Source organism: Rhinolophus ferrumequinum, chromosome 21 (genome assembly GCF_004115265.2).
Source record: "Rhinolophus ferrumequinum isolate MPI-CBG mRhiFer1 chromosome 21, mRhiFer1_v1.p, whole genome shotgun sequence".
NCBI lineage: Eukaryota > Metazoa > Chordata > Mammalia > Chiroptera > Rhinolophidae > Rhinolophus > Rhinolophus ferrumequinum.
The window spans coordinates 10,704,367-10,724,262 of record NC_046304.1 but is presented as its reverse complement, the minus strand read 5'-3'; the positions used below and the strand labels follow the sequence as shown (position 1 = coordinate 10,724,262).

Below are 19,896 nucleotides of genomic sequence, written 5' to 3'. Positions count from 1 at the left end.
GCAGGGACGGGAGTTCCTGCTGGAGGACAAGGAAGCGTAGTCTCATCTCTACGCTCTTTTGATCCTCAGCAACCCAGATAGAGGTGAAGGCCGGCCACAGCGAGACAGCGATTTAGATACGTGGGCTTAGGTTATACAGGGCCAGTAAGTGGTGGGAGAGATCCTGAGATTATAAACTCCTGCCCTTGCTCATGAGTCGGATAATGGTTAATCACGGAAGAAGTTCTGATAAAAGAGACTAGGGAAGCTAGGTGGGAAGGGGTTGAGGAAAAGGGTTGGAGAGAAAAAGCAGGAGGATAGGGGATGTCATCTGGGGTTGGAGAAGGAGGTAGAAAGCTCACCTGTGTATGAGGCAGCCACCAGACTTAGACTCGGAGGGCCTTCTTGATATGGGAGAGTTCCTCACTACAAAAGTTTTAAGCCTCCCTCACAATAGAAATTTTAAGTCTCCTTTTCCCTAGTTTCTTAACTCCTTAGCTCAGGGCTTTGGTTATGCTTCTAATCAGTTTCTGAATCCTAAAGATTACTCCTAGCCTGAATCACAAGAAGTTTCTCACCCCTGCCTCAGATAGCTAAAAAGCCTGTGACTTCCCAACATCCCCCAAGCCATTCCGGACCTAACTCTTGGATGATTCCATCCCAGAAACCAAATAGGTTTTAACATTCCCCCAGGCCAGTATACTTGTTGATTGTAATCATTGAAGCTTAGTGTTCTTTCCAACCCATTCTGGGCCCAGCTCTGGGACAATTGACCCCACCTAAAGGACTGGTTGAATGGCCACAGGCTCTATAGCGCTAATAGATTTATTAATTAAAATCTATTTTTCCTCAGTCAGAGGCCTTGGGGATGCAGAGGGTACCCCAGCAAGATTGCCAGTCCCAACCAAAGAAGCCAACACGGTCTTCCAGGCAGATCCCAAGACCCCTTCCTCTCATCGGAAGCCAGATAGGGCGAGAGTTCCGTGAATCCCCCAATAGGTAGGGACAGCTCTACGCCCCTGCCCAGCAGGAAACAGATACAGAAGAACAGAATTCCTGTCCTTCAACTTCCCATAGACATTTTACGGGGATCATGTCTCTCAAGGTAAAAAGAAGGCAGGCAGTTAGAAATAGGCATCAGGTCTCTGCATTTCTGCATAACCCATAATATTCAACCACCTAAAAGACCCTCCCCTCTCTGTCCAAAACTTCCCCTTTCCATTGTAAACAAATGGGTACAAGATACCCAACTAGATCAAACCAGCCACTCACACCTGCACAGTTTAAAAAAGATGAGGTAATAGCCTCTTGTCAATCACAGGTGTCAATCAGGTGGTCCCACGCGGAAAAGGAACAGCCCATTTGAGAGAAAAAGATAAAAACCACCAAGGCCTCATTAGTCAGGGCCCATGAGTCATTCTCTACTGCTCTGGTCCTATTAAATTTCTTTGAAGTGTACTATCTCTTCCAACAAAGTACTCTTTCACTACTTTATTTCTGTATCTCATTCAGTTCTTTGCTGGAGAGCCAAGAAGCTTGACGTTGTGCCAAGAAGGTAACATTCTCCGGTAACATTCTGAGTTCCAGTTTGGTTCTTTATGTTTACCAGCTGGATGGCCTTGGGCAAGTTACTTAACATTTCAGAGTCTCCTTTATAAAATTGTAATAATTATCTATTGCACATACCTGAGTGAAACTGTTGGACTTCCACCTGGTGTTCAGTTTTCAGATTTCCTGAAAAGTCAAGAGCCATTAGACCCTCTGGTTCCCTTGTGTGTTCTGTTCCCACCGCTGGATTTGAATGTCGTTGCCCCCTTCTTTTGGTGATCTCCAAATTTTCCCTTACTTTGAGCTTTGTTCTTCAGACCCTTGAAGCTTTTCAAATTCTCCACGTTCAAGCCACTTCATCCTGCTTTGCTCCTCAAGCATTTACCCACATTTTTTCATTTTGATTATAGTTGTTAACTCTTTGAGTCCTTCACTACATTGGGAGTTCTTGGATACATGTTGACTTTCAGTCATGTCTATCTCACCAGTGTGCTGCTAAGTCATTGAGCTTTAGGATGAGGGAGGAGGGGTAGAGGGTAGGGTCCCCAGAAAATTTCCAAGGAGTGTTCCCCAAATGCCTCCACCTCCTGGGTGTGATTAGAGTTCCTCATTATTTTAATCCTTGAGTTTACACCAGTAGTTCTCAAAGTGTGGTCCCTGGAGCAGAAGCAACAGCAGCAGCAGCAGCACCTGAATACTTACTAGTGATGTACTTTTCTAGTCCCACCTTAGACCTCCTGTACCACTCTAAGTACCTCTCCTCCATGAATCCTTTCCTGACAACAAGGTGAGTGATATAAGGAAAACTGAAGAAGGGTCAAGGCCACCTGATATGGAGGTAAAAAGACGAGAAAGAAAGACCTGAGGACTCTTCTATCCTTCCAGAAAAGAATCTTCAAACAAAATCAAAACCAACCCATTGAAGCTTCTAGGATGATTTTGTTAACCATATTTCAAATTGAAAGTATTTTGTTTTGCACAAAGATGTTTACTGCAGCATTAATTGTAATAGCAAAAACTAGAAGCTACCCAAATATCCTGCACTAGGGAATGAATTATAATGGTCAAGGTTCTATAAGCAATAAGTGACAAACCCAGCTCAAACTAGCTTAAGCACAAAAGGGAATTCAGTGGCTCAGGAACACCCAGGCAGTCCAAGGGGCTCAAATGATGTTGTCAGGCCCTCTCTATCTCTTGGCTCAGCTTCCCTCAGGTTTGGGGCTCATTTTCTCCCACTATTGACTAGTTTCCTCCATTGTAGAGGGAGAAAGGCTAAGATACAGATTGCTCCAGACTTACATTATTCCTGCTTTGTGATCTTAGAAGAAAGAGATAACTGTTCTTTCCCAGAAGCCCAGGTCAGGAGGCTGTTCTGGCTTGGGAGACTTGCTCATTCCTGGGCCAGTGTCTGGCCAGAGCAATGGGATACTGTGATTGACCAAACCTGGGCCAGGTGGCCAGGAGGAGGCTGTTAGGTTTGACCATCCCACTAGAACCATATGGAGTGGGGTGGGGGATGGAGAGTTACCTAGAAGACTTTTACTGTTGTTACCAAGATGGCAAAATCTAGTTGATGGAGTATTACATCCCAGGAAAAAGTACAGTTAGAAAGACCATGTAGCAATGTGAAAAATGGTTATAAAGCAATGCTAAGAGAAGAAGGCAGAATACTTGAAACTATGATGGCACCTTTGGAATATGGAAATATAGAAATCTTTTGCTTTGTGGGGGTGGTGGGAGAATGTATATCCTTATATCAAAAACCTTCAGTACCTTTGCAAAAACATTTGTACAATAAATATATGCAAAAACAATCTGGTGTACACCACATGATATGATTTTCAGAGTTCAGTTTCTTTTTGGAATGAGATGCGGCATAAATAAATAAATGGTGATTTGTATAGATCTGAAAAGTCATGGCTTTTATCTTTGTGGTTGCTTTGAGCAGTGGGCCCAATGGAACCTTTTTGTCAGGAGTGTTAGAACATTCTCAGTGTAGCTACAGGGAGGTTCCATTCCCCAAAACATGGTGTCCTGACTTGGGAGTGGGGGGAAATCTTTCTACCTCCCAAAAGGTGAAAACCTCCAGGTGGCTCTGTCTGTCCGGAACAGAGAGAAGAAGAGGAAACAACCTCAGACCAGCCAGGGAGGACAGGTAAAGGTCCAGGGGCGGCCCAAGCCATCCTGTTTCTCCTCTGCCCACTTCCCCACTCAGACCTGGGGATGCTCATGCAGTACCAAGTGCCACTCGTGTTTGTAGCTAACAAGAAGCACTTTTGGGTCCGTCTTTTTATCTTTTTGAATGGCATTTTTGTAAGTAGCAGAACTACTAAAGATGTTCCCATTTTGGTGAAAACAATACTAAACAGAATTTGTTTGGCTACACATGTGTATCTAGCTTTCTTGATAGGGTCTCTGAGGCACTCTTGGAGAGATTTCCTCTCCCAGGAAGCCCAAAAGGATCTAGAGGTGAGGGCTGAGAGGTTAAGTGCCTGGTCCGTGTGTGTGTGTGTGTGTGTGATAGGAAACTGGAGGAATCAATAAAATTATGGAAATGGTCTGTAAGGAAAGAGAGTCAGGGGAGTGGAGTGCTGTGGGGAGGATTCACACAATCCTGTGTGAATAATTTGATGAATTAGGTTCAATTCATCAAACATTAAGCACCATTATATGCTTGACCCTGTTCCAGAACTTTGGGATACATCAATGAATAAAACAGATAAAGATCCTGCTTCCGGGAAGCTTACTTTCTAATGTAAAAGATAATTAACTATCAACATGTCAATTCAATAATAAACGCTATGGTATGTCATAATCAATGATAGCTATGGGAAAAAAGGGACGTCAGGCACGTGGTGTGAGGTTATGGATTGCCATTTTAAAGAGTGGCAGGACAGGCCTCACCAAGAAGGTGATCTTTGAGCAAAAGATCTTAAAAGAGGTGAGCTGATTCCATGGGAAGTCTTGGGAAGGAGGCTTCCAGGGAGAAGGCACAGCCGGTACAAAGTTCCTGAGGCAGGAGTATGTGGAGAGGAGAGGTTAGGGAAGAGGGAAGACAGTACAGGATCTTGTTCTTCATTGTAAGGACTCTGGCTTTCACGCTGAAGAAAAAGGGGTTAAAACATTTTTATCTCAGCCTTCTGGCTTTTCTTCCCAGTGTTTGGTTTGGAGGGTGTGTGTGTGTATGTGTGTGTGTGTGTGTGTGTGTGTGTGTGTGTGTGTGTGTGTGTGTGTGAAGGTCTGGCAAAGGCAGGCACCGGGGCATGGGCAAAAGCCCTAGAGTTCATAACTACCCTTTTAATCTTCCTCCCACTACCCTACTTCCCAGCCTGGGGTGTGGCTCATTCCACCCCCTCAGTTGTTTTTATAACACGCACCCCCCCAGCCTTGGAACTCAGCTCCTCAACCATAGAGCCAATTAGAGGTGAGAGGGACCCCTGCCCCCAACCCCCACGGATACTGACTCCCAGCCAATCAACATCAAAGCCTCTCCGTGGGACAGGGAAAATCAGAGGCTGGGACTAGAGAGACAGGGACTGAGAATGCTGAGTAGGTAGGGGGCTCAGCAAAGTCAAATCTACCTGAAGGAGACACGTCTCAGATCTTCCTTCTCACCTCTCCACTCCCACCCCAGGGCCTTTTTCCTTCTCTCTCTTTCTACACACACACACACACACACACACACACACAAACACACACACACACACACACACACACACACACACACACACACACACACACGCCTGACACAATGGCCGGGTGGGGCTGAGAAACTGGCTTCCTCTGTGGAGATCTCAATCTGGGCCCTCAGTTGCCGCCCAAGAAACACAGGAACAGACACTCGGAGACCTGGCCCCACACTCCTTGCTCCAAGGGGCAGTCAGGACAGGCTGAAAATAGAAACCGCTTCCAAAAAGATAAAGGTAAATTCAGGGGGAGCTACTGTCGAGTTAGGGAGGAGGAATCCTGGGGATGGGGGCCCCTGCTATGAAATAGTGGGCCAGTTCTCACCCACGGAGACAGGTTGGAAGCTAAAGGGATAGGCTATTGGGTGAGGTGTGGGAGAGGTGGTCAGATAAGCTGGTGGCAGAACACACACACCATCCCTTAGCTGGTACAGAGGTGTCCTACTGTCAGCCCAGCCCTGTGCCGTTTCCACCCCAACCTCACCCCCACCCCTGTTCACCCCCAGCCCGTGACCCCCATCCACACAGCAATGCAGACAGAACATGCACAAATAGAACAGACCGCTGTCCACACCCGAGTTCCAGCTTTTCCCCAGACCCTGTTAACCTCTAAAACCCGGGACACGGGGTCCATCGTCTTCCAGAGCCCCAGTGTGCGCATGTGGAGTATGGTGTGGTTTGGGGGGGGGGTGTCCGGTTGGGAGGAGGATCGGATTCCTGTTTCCTGCTCCTACTCACTCAGCCCTGGGAGGTGACTGAGAGTGGAGAGGACTCAAGGGTGAGTGCTTGGGCTGAGTACCTGGGTCCCTGTGAGACGCCTGAGTGGGGGGTGGGAAAGGAAGTAAATGAAGGTACCTGAGAAGGCAGGGTGGGATCCCTGAGGGGGCAAGCCTGGGGAGGAGCCGGCCAGCTGAGGAGGACACTGCCTGGGTCATCTCGATAAGGGGCTTCCTGCCAGGATACAGAAGCCATTGAGCTGCAAGACTCACAGTCTACAGCCCCAAGCCCCCACCCCGAATCATTTCTCCAGAACCCAATTGGGGACCTGGAGGGGTCTGACTCCCCTGCTGACTCCTGACTGGAGTTGGGGGTCACCCTCATCTCCCAGTCCTGACCCTGCAGCCTTCTCGGGATACTAGCCACATTCCCAGAGACAGAAAATGAAACCTAGGCCCCCAGTGTCTTAGCCCCACTGGTCCTTGCCTTCTGTCTAACCTCCCCACCACCCTCCCGGGCATCCTGGCAGAACCCAGGCTTCCCCTGAGGTCTCTCTCTCTGTGACCAGATGGGAGGATGGGGAGCAGGCAGGAATAAGAGGATGGGGCAGGACAGCCCATGCCTGGTCTCTTGGGGTCAGAGGCTCCAGGAATCTTCATGGCAGGAAAAGGAGACTAAAAATAATCCGGAAAGGGAGAGTCCGGAGAGAGGAACTGGGAAATGGGGGGGTGGAGGGCCGTTGCAGCAGGGAAATAGTGATGCTTCCCTCACAGCCCAGGCTTGGATGTGCGTGTGCACGGATGCACACACACTGCACACACTCCCACACAGACAGCACATAACACACATAAACCCTCGCACCCCTCTTACACCACGCACAGTGGAGTACACTGTGTACTCCACTCTCCCACTGCATACCTACCCAGTAAACATATAACAAATACACTCTTGAAACACACCATACAACACTCCTTTCTTATAGCACTAGAAACAGCACACACATACTGTGTCCACAAACACTTAAACCACACACACAAACCTCCACAATACACACTACATACACGTAACACACAACTCATCAGGCATACACGTAGCGGCGATACAGTCGAGCCAAATTCCCCTTACTGATCCAGTTCTCTTATACCTTCTCCCCCCAACTTGGGTCTCTACCCAGGCACTTTAACCCCAGCCTCACTGTCTTCTCTGGCCTGACTGTGGCAGCCGTAGGCAAAAGACATTAGAGAAACGGAGGGTAGGAGGGCCAAAAAAGGCTGCTGGGATGGTCAAAGGGCCTCAAATATGAAGGAGGGGTGCAAGAAGAGAGAAGACTGGAAATGATAAGAGAAAGTGCACTAGCCTTCCCTCCTGACTCCCAAATCATGGGTGATTTGCTTGCAAACAATTTCTTCTCAGAATCCTCAGTCTACCCAATGCAGGGTAGTGGTGGTGGGGTATAAAATAAGCTTTCTCCCTCCTTCTTCCTTAGGGGATGACTCCAGCAGAGCACCCCACTCCTTTGAAGAGCTCAAAGGAAGATGTCAGACCAGTCTCTTCCTATAGCAACACCCCCTACCCAGAAGCCCCCTCGGATCATCCGCCCCCGTCCCCCTTCTCGAACCCGTGCGACCCAGTCCCCAGGACCCCCCCACAATGGCTCCTCTCCACAAGAACCTCCCATCGCCTCCAATGATGCACCAACCCCAATGTGCACCCCCCTCTTCTGGGAGCCCCCAGCCTCTTCCCTCAAGCCCCCTGCCCTTCTGCCCCCTTCAGCTTCTAAAGCTAGCCTCGACTCCCAGACTTCCCCGGACTCGCCTTCCAGCACCCCCAGTCCAGTGTCCAGGCGCTCCATCTCCCCAGAACCTGTTCCCAGGTCTCCAGTCCCTCCCCCTAAACCCTCTGGGTCACCCCGCACACCTCTGCCCCTGCCTCACACAGCCCCCCGTGTCCCTGTCCAGGATGGCTCTGCCTCTGCTCTAGGCACTGTGCGGAGACTGGCTGGCAGGTTTGAATGGGGAGCTGAAGGCAGGGTTCAGGCTGCAGACGTCCTGGACCCAGCTCCCCAAGGGGGAGTGGATGTGAACGGGGAGGGAGAGACGACCCAGGGCGTCCTCACAGGAAGAGGATCTCAGGAGAACGGCACTCTAGGTAAGCACGTCATGGGGCTAGGGTGGGCTCAGTCCAGCTCATCTTCTTTTGTTTTCAACGCTTTAAGCCTGAGTACTTTCAGGGGCTACCTTTTCAAAAATGGATTACATGTTTGGAAAATCGGATTTTCATATTTCTGGGGGTTTGAAGAGAGTCAGTGTTGAAGGGCTGGATGCCTGGGGCTGGCCCATGTTCCCACTGCTGGGCAGGTTAAGGGGAGGGAGGAAGCCTGGGCAGGGTGAGGCCAGGCCCCAAGGGTCTTCTCCTTAAGACACTTTGTCTCACACAGAAGCTGCCCTGGCCTGCCCTTCCTGCTGCCCCTGTGTCTGCCATGTTGCCCGACCTGGCCTGGAGCTCCGATGGGTCCCTGTGGGGGGTTTTGAGGATGGTCCCAGGGCTCCCTGCCGAGCCTCCCCACTGCGAACCTCCCGCTCCCGCCCCAGCCCTCCCAGCATCAGTCACCCCCCAGTGGTCCTCACATCCTACCGCTCCACTGCTGAGCGCAAACTCCTGCCACCTCTCAAACCCCCAAAACCAAGTCGGGTCAGGCAAGACGCCACCATCTCCGGGGATCCCCCACAGTCAGATCTCGATATGCCTTCCGAAGATGGAATCCAAACAGGTACAGACCTGGAGGAGTGGATCCCTTGGCTGGGAAGGGAAGGGGTGGAGATGAAGCATTCTAAAAACCAACAAACCACAACCTCCAACAGACCCTGAGCTTTTTTTGTTCCTCTACCAGCTGCTGCTCTGGGGCTGATGGGTGTTGTAGGTTTTTATAGTAACAGTTTCTGTTGGGTCCGGTGTCAGGAGTCCCGAGATGGGGATCCTGGAGGTTTGTTCTCTTCAGTCTGGATTCTCTTTCCAGGAGACAGTCCGGATGAAGCTCCTCAGAATACTCCTGCAGCAACCATAGAGGGCAGGTACCAAACATCCCACACTTAACTCCTACCTGAGGGCAAACTCACCTTTGGGTCCTGCTAAATCCCACCTTCACAAAGGTGGAGTGAAGAAGGGCTGGGGCTCTAGCGACAAGCAGCCCTGGTTTCCAATCCCAGCTCTGTCCCTTATCAGCTATGTGACCTAATATAAGTCATTTAAACTTTCTGGGTCTCAGCATCCTCATCTGTGAACTCTACTTCATGGAGTTGTTGGTATGACGTTGGTAAAGAGCTGGCCCCTAGGAAGTGATCCATTTTAATTATCTCACATTAAGCTTCTATTGCAACTATTGTCTGCAAATCCATTTGGCAGCCGTGAACATCTCTTCTGTGTCATCTGGGCTTGTTAATGATCTTAGATTCATCACCATTATAAGAGTTGATCTGAGCCCATTCATTTATTCAACAAACACTTACTGGTGTTCATTCTCCTGGGTTTTTAGCTGGGGTGAATGGGTGTGTGGTGATGCCAATGACCAGGACAGGAAAACAGAACTGGGGGTGGTGGGGAGGTATGAGTTTGGATTTGATCATGTTGAGTTTTACTGAGGTCCAAATAGGGCATTCCAGACAATGGTTGCTACGTGAGAGGGCTGGAGATAAAGACTTGGAAGTCTCTGGTACAAAGTAGTTGAGATAACAGGAATCGTTGGAGCCTACTTAGTTCAGAGCCTCTCATAAAACAGGCACATAAAAAAAGAATCTGGGCTTTGGTCTGGGGAGCTGCCAGAGTCCTTGCATACAAGTTTACCATGTTTCCTCGAAAATAAGACCTAGCCGGACAATCAGCTCTAATGCGTCTTTTGGAGCAAAAATTAATGTAAGACCCTGTCTTATTTTACTATAAGACCAGGTCTTTAATATAACATAACATAACATAACATAATATAATATAATATAATATAATATAATATAATATAATATAATATAATATACTAGGTCTTATATAAAATATAATAAAATATACTATAAAATAAAAGACTGGGTCTTATATTAATTTTTGCTCCAAAGATGCATTAGAGTCGATTGTCCGGCTAGGTCTTATTTTCGGGGAAACACAGTATCATGTGGAGATGTGCAATGGTGGTGGCTCTGGGGGGGGCTCCATTCCTTTTTCTCTCCACAGGGATGGGGAAGGGCTAGAAGAGCTGAAAGAGCAGAACTGGGAGCTACCCCTGCAGGACGGTGAGGGCCTCTGGGCCTGGGGGCCCTGCTGTGACCAGCAAGCAGAGGGAAGGGTTCTAGGGCCCTGGACTTCCCTGATGTGCTGCATCTGTTCTCCAGAACCCCTGTACCAGACCTACCGAGCAGCCGTGCTGTCAGAGGAGCTGTGGGGGGTCAGTGAGGATGGGGGTCCCTCCCCAACAAATCCTGGAGAAGGTCCCACCTTCACCCGGCCCCCTGGACCTCGCAACACTCTGTGGCAGGAACTTCCAGTTGTGAGAGCCAGTGGCCTCCTGGACACACTCAGCCCCCAAGAGAGGCGCATGCAGGAGGTGACACACCTGGGGTCTGGCCGGAGTGTGACCTGGGCCCTGGACTGGCTGGGAGCTGGGCTTTCCACTACTGCCTTTCCTTCTTCCTCAGAGCCTGTTTGAGGTGGTGACATCTGAGGCCTCCTACCTGCGCTCCCTGCGGCTGCTGACTGACACCTTTGTGCTGAGCCAGGCTCTCCGGGACACACTCACCCCCCGGGATCACCACACCCTATTCTCCAATGTGCAGAGAGTTCAAGAAGTCAGTGAGCGGTCAGTGGGGTCCCATCCTCTTGGCAAGCCAGGCCTTGGGCCGCTGAGCACCCTTTAGTTTTTACCCTGTTCCAGGGTCTCCTTTCCATGGGCCCAGTTAGTGCCCAGCTCTTCCCTCGAGAACCCAGGAGACCTGGCACTCTGCCCCCCTTCATTGCTTGTTCCCCCACTCATTCAGGTTTCTAGGGACATTACTGTCCCGTGTGCGCTCTTCCCCTCACATCAGTGACCTGTGTGACGTGGTGCATGCCCACGCCGTGGGGCCTTTCTCGGTGTATATAGATTACGTGAGGAATCAGCAGTACCAGGAGGAGACCTACAGCCGCCTCATGTGAGTGTCCCAGAGGCAGGGCCCAGGTCACACATATGAGAGGAAGCTGGGGAGCAGGGTTGGGGTCAAGGCCAGGGCAGGCTGGGGGGTCAGGACCTCGAATGAGACACCAGCTGCCTGGGTCTGCTTCTGTAGGGACACAAATGTGCGCTTCTCCACCGAGCTGCGTAGGCTGCAGAGCCTCCCCAAGTGCGAGCGGCTCCCGCTGCCTTCCTTCCTACTGCTGCCCTTTCAGCGAATCACGCGGCTCCGCATGCTGCTGCAGGTATTGTCCTGGCGGGGGGGGGGGGGGGGGGGGGGGGGGCCTTTTCTGCCCCACCAACCCCCCTGGAGACCCTCATAGGGCCTCTTGCCCAGCTATCACCATTCCCATCCCACCATGAACACAGGACTCCCCTAAATCAGACCTCCCAATCTGGACCTCTCAATCCAGGACCCACCAAGCCCTGCCTGGAGCTACCCAAATGTCTCAAATGTACCCCAATACCTGAGTGCAGGAAAAGAGCCTCTGGCTAGAGACATGAATTCTAGACTTGGCTCTGACACTGGCTGAGTGACCTTGGGCAAGTCTCCTCCTCTCTCTGGGTCTCAGGGGGAATGTGGTGGGTGGTCTTCGAGGTCTCCTCAGCTGAGTCTTTCACTGCTTGCCTCCCCAATGGGGGTAATATCACCCCTAAGGAGGCAAAAAATTCGTTCTTTGAGGAGTGAAAAAATCTTAAATATCCCAATGGCTGTGGTACATAGATATACAGTATATCTGTGGTATTAAAATTTCGAAAAAGGCTCCATAATAGGGTGACTGAAAAAAAAAAAAAGGTTGAGAAATCGTCTTTTTTTTAAAGACTTTTTTGGGGAAGGGGAACAGGACTTTTTATTGGGGGAACAGTAGTGTGTTTTTCCCAGGACTCATCAACTCCATCCAAGTCAAGTTGTTGTCCTTTCAGTCTTAGTTGTGGAGGGCGCAGCTCAGCTCCAGGTCCAATTGCCATTGTTAGTTGCAGGGGGCACAGCCCACCATCCCTTTTCGAGTGGAACCGGCAACCATGTGGTTGAGAGCCCGCACTCCAACCAGCTGAGCCACCCGGGAGCTCAGCAGCAGCTCGTTGACTTCATTCTAGTTGCGGAGGGCGCAGCTCGCTGGCCCCATGTGGGAATCGAACCAGCAGCCCTGTTGCCCAGAGCTCGCGCTCTAACCAACTGAGCCACCCGTCCTCCCCGAGAAATTGTCTTCTATTGCAGAGCAGAAACTTCTCTCTAAACCAGGTCATTCAGTGTAAGGATCTCAATGTGAAGAGTTCCCAACAAGACGATCAGCGTCTTTATGTCTTATCAGCTTTATACATCCCAACTCTAGGCAAGATAATCATAATCTTAATAGCTAAACAGCTATTGAGTGCTCTGTTCTTGGCATTGTTCTAAGCGCTATACACCTGTTTAAGCTTACCAACAACTGTACGAGGGTAGAAACTATTATTGACCCTACTTTATTGATGAGGACACTGAGGCACAGAGAGGTTAAATAACTTGCCCAAGGTCATACAGATAATAATTAATGGAGAAAAAGTTTAAATCCAGGCACTCTTAACCACTATGCTGTATTGTTTGTACTAATAGTTGTAGTTAATAATTATTAAAATAATAGCAACCCTCTTTTTAGCATTTACTGTGTGCCAAGGACTATGCTAAGTTCTTTACTATATTACCTTGCTGAATCCTCACAACAATACTACTGGTAGGGTAGGAGGGTATTGTCCTCATTTTACAGATGGAGAAACTGAGGCTTAGGGAGGTAACGTGAGTGGAGAAGTCTCTCAGCCAGTTGAGGCTGGTCTCTCAGTCCTGTGAACCCCAAACTGAGCATTTTTGCAAGCCAGGCAATGGTTCTCTGAGCAGCAGCCCCTCTGAATCCCAGGGCTGCAGAGCTGGGGCCCAATCACCCTTCCTCCTTTTCCTCAGAATATCCTGCACCAGACAGAGGAGGGGTCCAGCCGCCATGAGAATGCCCAGAAGGCCCTGGGTGCTATCAGCAAGGTGGGCAGGGGGGATGCTGAGGCCAGGGGAGGTGAGGAGGGGAAGGGAGAGAGGGCAGAGGTGGAAGGGAGTAGGGGTGGGTGACTCGGCTCCCCTTACCCAGATCATTGAGCGTTGCAGTGCTGAGGTGGGGCGGATGAAGCAGACTGAGGAGCTGATCCGGCTCACCCAGAGGCTGCGCTTCCACAAAGTCAAGGTTAGTCTCCGCCCAGACTCCCCACCTTCCTTGTCCCCATGAGCGTGCTGCTGGGAAGAAGCCAGAACCTCTTCCCTGTTTGCTCGCAGGCCCTGCCTCTGGTCTCCTGGTCTCGACGCCTGGAGTTACAGGGGGAGCTGACGGAGTTAGGGTGCCGGAGGGGGGGCGTGCTCTTCACTTCGCGCCCCCGCTTCACTCCCCTCTGCCTGCTGCTCTTTAGTGACCTGCTGCTCATCACTCAGCCTAAGAGGTGGGGACCGGAGAGGATGGGGGTCCCCGGGGGACCGGAGAGGATGGGGGTCCCCGGGGGACCGGAGAGGATGGGGGTCCCCGGGGGACCGGAGAGGATGGGGTCCCCGGGGGACCGGAGAGGATGGGGGTCCAGGCGGGGACCGGAGAGGATGGGGGTCCCCGGGGGACCGGAGAGGATGGGGGCCCAGGCGGGGACCGGAGAGGATGGGGTCCCCGGGGGACCGGAGAGGATGGGAGTCCAGGCGGGGACCGGAGAGGATGGGGGTCCCCGGGGGACCGGAGAGGATGGGGGCCCAGGCGGGGACCGGAGAGGATGGGGGTCCCCGGGGGACCGGAGAGGATGGGGGCCCAGGCGGGGACCGGAGAGGATGGGGGCCCCCGGGGGACCGGAGAGGATGGGGGCCCCGGCGGGGACCGGAGAGGAGGGGGTCCCCGGGGGACCGGAGAGGATGGGGGTCCAGGCGGGGACCGGAGAGGATGGGGGCCCAGGCGGGGACCGGAGAGGATGGGGGTCCCCGGGGGACCGGAGAGGATGGGGGCCCAGGCGGGGACCGGAGAGGATGGGGTCCCCGGGGGACCGGAGAGGATGGGGTCCCCGGGGGACCGGAGAGGATGGGGGTCCCCGGGGGACCGGAGAGGATGGGGGCCCAGGCGGGGACCGGAGAGGATGGGGGCCCAGGCGGGGACCGGAGAGGATGGGGTCCCCGGGGGGACCGGAGAGGATGGGGGTCCAGGCGGGGACCGGAGAGGATGGGGGCCCAGGCGGGGACCGGAGAGGATGGGGTCCCCGGGGGACCGGAGAGGATGGGGGTCCAGGCGGGGACCGGAGAGGATGGGGGTCCCCGGGGGACCGGAGAGGATGGGGGCCCAGGCGGGGACCGGAGAGGATGGGGGTCCCCGGGGGACCGGAGAGGATGGGGGCCCAGGCGGGGACCGGAGAGGACGGGGGTCCCCGGGGGACCGGAGAGGATGGGGGCCCAGGCGGGGACCGGAGAGGATGGGGTCCCCGGGGGACCGGAGAGGATGGGGGTCCAGGCGGGGACCGGAGAGGATGGGGGCCCAGGCGGGGACCGGAGAGGATGGGGGTCCCCGGGGGACCGGAGAGGATGGGGGCCCAGGCGGGGACCGGAGAGGATGGGGGTCCCCGGGGGACCGGAGAGGGTGGGGGCCCAGGCGGGGACCGGAGAGGATGGGGGCCCAGGCGGGGACCGGAGAGGATGGGGGTCCCCGGGGGACCGGAGAGGATGGGGGCCCAGGCGGGGACGGGAGAGGAGGGGGGTCCCCGGGGGACCGGAGAGGATGGGGGCCCAGGCGGGGACCGGAGAGGATGGGGGTCCCCGGGGGACTGGAGAGGATGGGGGCCCAGGCGGGGACCGGAGAGGATGGGGTCCCCGGGGGACCGGAGAGGATGGGGGTCCAGGCGGGGACCGGAGAGGATGGGGGCCCAGGCGGGGACCGGAGAGGGGGGGGGTCCCCGGGGGACCGGAGAGGATGGGGGCCCAGGCGGGGACCGGAGAGGATGGGGGTCCCGGGGGGACCGGAGAGGATGGGGGCCCAGGCGGGGACCGGAGAGGATGGGGGCCCAGGCGGGGACCGGAGAGGATGGGGGCCCCCGGGGGACCGGAGAGGATGGGGGCCCAGGCGGGGACCGGAGAGGATGGGGGCCCAGGCGGGGACCGGAGAGGATGGGGGCCCAGGCGGGGACCGGAGAGGATGGGGGCCCAGGCGGGGACCGGAGAGGATGGGGGTCCCCGGGGGACCGGAGAGGATGGGGGCCCAGGCGGGGACCGGAGAGGATGGGGGCCCAGGCGGGGACCGGAGAGGATGGGGGCCCAGGCGGGGACCGGAGAGGATGGGGGCCCAGGCGGGGACCGGAGAGGATGGGGGCCCAGGCGGGGGCGGGCGGAGGAGTCCAGCCGGGCTCCTCCTCTCCCTCTGAACTTCCTCTTTCCTGGGCAGTGGGCAGCGGCTACAGGTTCTGGACTATGCCCATCGCTCCCTGGTCCAGGCCCAGCAGGTTCCAGACCCATCAGGGCCCCCGACGTTCCGCCTCTCCCTTCTCAGCAACCACCAGGGCCGCCCTACCCACCGGCTACTCCAAGCTTCGTCGCTGTGAGTTGTGCCTCCTTCAGAAAACTCCTTTGGGACCTGCACCTGACCTCAGAGCTCACCACCGTCCTTCCCAACCTCTCTCCTCTGTGGCCCCTGCCTAATCCCCAGTAAGATCTCCTGGACCAACTGTGACCCTCCCTATGTCCCCACCAGATCAGACATGCAGCGCTGGCTGGGAGCCTTCCCCACGCCGGGCCCCCTTCCCTGCTCCCCGGACACCATCTATGAGGACTGTGGTAAGTAACTGCTAGTGTAAGGAGGAAAGGAAAAGTGAGTCTAAAGAGAATATGGGGGAGAAGCTAAAAAGAGTCTTGATCCCACTGAAATTTCACCCACCCCAACCAGACTGTTCCCAGGATCTGTGTTCAGAGCCTTCTGCACCAGCCAAGACTGAGGGACGGGGTCTGGAGTCCAGGGCTCCCCCCAAGCACCTGCACAAAAGCCCTGAAGGTGAGAGATTCTTTTATTTATTCATTCAATAAATATTTATTAAGCACCTATGAGGGGCCGCTCTCCGTTCTGGGCACTGTGAACCAAACACACAGAGAATCCTGTGCTGCTGGAGCATATATTCTAGCAGAGGAGAGACAATAAAGAATAAACAAGATAAATAAGTAAATTATAGAGAGTGTGTCTGAAGGCGATAAGTGCTATGGAAAAATAAAAGTGGAGCGGAGTCAAGGAGGTCAGGAGTCCCAGAGTTGGGTGGGTTACTAGTTTAAACTGGTGGTCAAGGTGGACTTAGTGAGGAGGCATCATGTGAGCAATGACTTAAAGGAGGTGAGGAATTTAAGCATGCGGCATCTGGGGGAAAAGAGTGTTCCAGTCAGAGGCAAGAGTCAGTGCAACGGCCCTGTGGCTGGTGTGTTTGAGGAACGGTAAGGGGGTACATGTGGCTAGAGGGGAGAGAAGTACATGAGGTCATAGAGATAACGACCAGACCATGTGGGTCCTTGTAGGTCTCTGTAAGGACTTTGGTTCTCACTCTGAGTGAGATGAGCAGACATTAAAGGGCTTGACAGAGAAGTGACCTTCTTTGATGCCATTGTCACCTCCACCTCCAATGGCCTTTCTAGGCTTCTTAATTCCTACCCTCACCATGACACTCAGGCATTAGACCCCATGGTGCCTCCTTTCCGTCCTGACCTGTTCTCTGCCCTGACCCCACTTGGGCCCTTCTCTCTCTTTCTCCAGGCTGGCTGAAAGGGCTTCCTGGGGCCTTCCCTGCCCAGCTGGTGTGTGAAGTCACAGGGGAACATGAAAGGAGAAAGCACCTTCGTCAGCACCAGAAGCTCCTTGAGGCTGTTGGGCCCTCTTCAAGCACCCCTAGCACCCCCCAAACCTAATGCAGGCTGGGGAGGGGGCACAGGTTGGGACAGCTGGCAGTGTGCCATGGAGAGGACAAAGCCCATCTATCCATTGGATTCGCTCTCTGTGGAAACACTACCTCTAGTGGCAACTAACAAAGACCAAGCTTCAGGACAAGGCAGCCAAGGACAACAGAGCTGTCTGAACTCAGGCAGTGAAGGAGAATGAGGATGGCTTGAGTGAGTGCCCAGTGGAGACAGAGGCTTGGTGCAGAGACACCTAATGGGTGCTGAGCTGGCTGAGCCTCTGGCCAATGAGGATCCCTGCTATGCTCACAGCCTAGGAAGATGAAGCTAGGTTGATGCAGTTAAAAAGGCCTGCGTTGGAGATAACGCCTTAGGATTAAAATAGCCAACAGCGATGAGCAGAGACCCACCCATCCAAAGAAGATGGTGATCTGGACCCAAGAGACCAGTAGTGACCCTGCTTGGCTCTACAGCCACGACCCGTCCTGCCCTTTGAGTCTAGAAAGTATTAGATTCCATTCTCATGTGCCTCCTGTGTCCTTTCAAGTCACTTCTTCTCTTCCAGAAGAATTCAGAGTGTGTTTATCAGAGAATCTGTGTGTGTGTGTGTGTGTGTGTGTGCATGTGTGAATATGTATATGTATGTTTCTGGTGAATGTGGTATGTGTGTGTGATCTTGCCCTCCTCCCAGATGACTGAGTCCTCCATTTCTTTCTTCACCACCCATTTTAACTATTATTCTCTCTGAGAAAAACACTCGGTCTGAGTGCCAGAGGAATATGTGCTGGGTGTGGCTTTGCAGCCAGAGGCCAGAGCTGGGTTCTGGGGTCTCTTGGAGGCCAGGGTTCCATGACAGTTGGAGGGCGATATTATGAAGCAGCCAAGCAGCCTGGTAGAGGAGTCTGAGGGACTGAAGATGGCCAGTAGCTTGCGCCGAGGCCCCCTGAAGCCCACAGGCCTTTCTTGCCGCAAAGCTTGGCCTCCAAAATCTCTGCCTGCAAATCCCCAACTGTACAATAATCAGTTACCCCGTCTCAGCCTTGGGCCTCAGACCAGCTCTGGACCCCAGGTTTGGGGGAAGAAACAGGAGCTGTGGATCGTGGGTTGGCTGGTGAGCCTCCTGGCCTTTCTTGCCTTCATCCTGGTCTTCTCACAGAAACACTGGACCAAGCAGTGGGCAGAGAACAGAGAGTACTCTTGCTGCCCAACCTCATCCAGAGTGTCTGCTTCCAGATGAGAAATTGCCCTTGTACAATGCCAGAGGGAGTTGAAGGCTGGAGACAGAGCGGAGCAGACAGTTGCTGGCGAGTGGAGCCCAGGCCTGGCACAAGGCTTTCCCTGAGCAGCATCCTCACAACTTCCCTTCAGCTCATGCATAACAACTTGCCCAGGACAGAAACTCCCATGCCAACCACAGGAGGTGCAGGGACTCTGGGAGACTCAGAGGGAGAAAGGCACTGGTGTATGGCATGTCCATGACTTTGGAGATTCACCTAGCACATATCTGGCTTATGAGAAACCCTCAGTAAATGTTGGTGGAGTTGTATTGAGGCTTTTCAGGGGACTGAATGCTTAAAGAAGCTGTGGTTTCCAAATGTGGCTTCATAAGGGGGGTGGGACTGGTTGGAAAGGGAGTCTTTAAAAGCAGAGGCCAGTTCTGCTGGGAACTGGGCTTGGTGACTAGGAACAAAGCCCCAGCGTGTCAGCCAACTCATAACTACTGAGGGACCTAAGGCAGCAGTGGTGGCGGATTTGTAGAAGCTGGGGCAGAGGGCTCCTGCAGGTTGGGGAAGAAGACAGGGCAGGGCCAGGTATGGCTGGGGCTCCAGCAGCGCAGGAAGATGCAGCAAGCAGGACAAAAAGGGCTATCAGTCAGCAATAAAAGTCCTTTCCTGACCAGTCAAGCATCTCTGTGTTTAATCCAATCAATTTACACCTATTTATTGTGTGCTTTCTATGTGCCAGGCACTGTTCTAAGATCTGGAGATACAGAGATGGAAAAAAACAAGCGCTTTGCCCTTAAGGAGACTACATTCTGGGGGGCTTGGGAGGGGGGCACGTGGAGAGAACAATTACCAATTGTAAACAAATTAATAAGTAAGATAAAATCAGACAGCAGTGAGTGCTAGGAAGAAAATACATCAATGGCTGTGATACAGAATGGTGTGTGTGTGTCTGTGGTTGTGTGGCTTTGGGGAAGACCCTGGGGGAGGTGACATTTGAGCTGAGACCCAAATGACAAAAAGAAAGCAGCCCTGGGAGGATCTGGGCAACGAGCATTCCAGGGGTGGCAACAAGGGAATTGAAGTCCAGGAAGAGAAGGTAGTGGCTGTGGGGAGGTGCACGTGCTCCTTCAAGTTTCCTGGTTGGAGGAGCCCCTCTCCACCAAGTTCTCCCCTCTCTGAGATACTCAGAGAGACAGACAGACAGACAGATATCTGGAGGCCCACACAAAACTATGCATATGCCCCATATATGGTCTCTTCCAGCTCCTCACCCCCTACATTAGCCCCGCCACTAAAGAAGCCCCCATGCTTCACTTCAGATGTTCTAACAATGGGAGAATGGGAGGATGAAGATCAGATAAGAGTTGTTTTGGGGGCATAAAGGCACATAAACTACAGCCACGTGTCCCAAAAGAGACTGAAAAGACGGAGGAAAGGGGACTATGATGTGTCTGTTATCTTAGAGGCCTCTTTCCATTTTGGGGTGACCAAGGGTGTCTGCACAGTCCAGGAGGGGTGTGCATTCTGCAGACCTGTTGGAGAAGGCTATGGGGTGTGAAGAACAGCTATATGGGAAAGGGATGGACGTGGGAGAATGAGAGCACTGTGAGCATGGAGAAAGTGAATGGAAGAAGGAATGGGGCCTGG

At 53.3% G+C, this 19,896-nt stretch overlaps 1 protein-coding gene across 2 annotated transcripts; it reads left to right on the top strand.

Moving 5' to 3' along the window:
* Positions 1 to 5,347: 5,347 nt before the first annotated feature.
* ARHGEF15 (Rho guanine nucleotide exchange factor 15) lies at positions 5,348 to 18,935 on the top strand. 2 transcript variants are annotated; one of them, XM_033090858.1, is made up of 16 exons: positions 5,348 to 5,450; positions 7,417 to 8,078; positions 8,368 to 8,700; positions 8,947 to 9,001; positions 10,146 to 10,204; positions 10,304 to 10,515; positions 10,607 to 10,767; positions 10,946 to 11,098; positions 11,234 to 11,363; positions 13,055 to 13,129; positions 13,233 to 13,325; positions 13,415 to 13,575; positions 15,537 to 15,689; positions 15,843 to 15,925; positions 16,035 to 16,139; positions 16,884 to 18,935. In XM_033090858.1, exons 2-16 carry the CDS (start codon positions 7,466 to 7,468, stop codon positions 17,033 to 17,035), a joined length of 2,538 nt encoding a protein of 845 aa, XP_032946749.1. In that variant the 5' UTR covers positions 5,348 to 5,450; positions 7,417 to 7,465; the 3' UTR covers positions 17,036 to 18,935. The 2 variants fall into 2 exon arrangements, with proteins under 2 accessions (XP_032946749.1, XP_032946750.1); XM_033090859.1 differs by lacking the exon at positions 5,348 to 5,450 and adding an exon at positions 5,941 to 5,991.
* Positions 18,936 to 19,896: the final 961 nt, after the last annotated feature.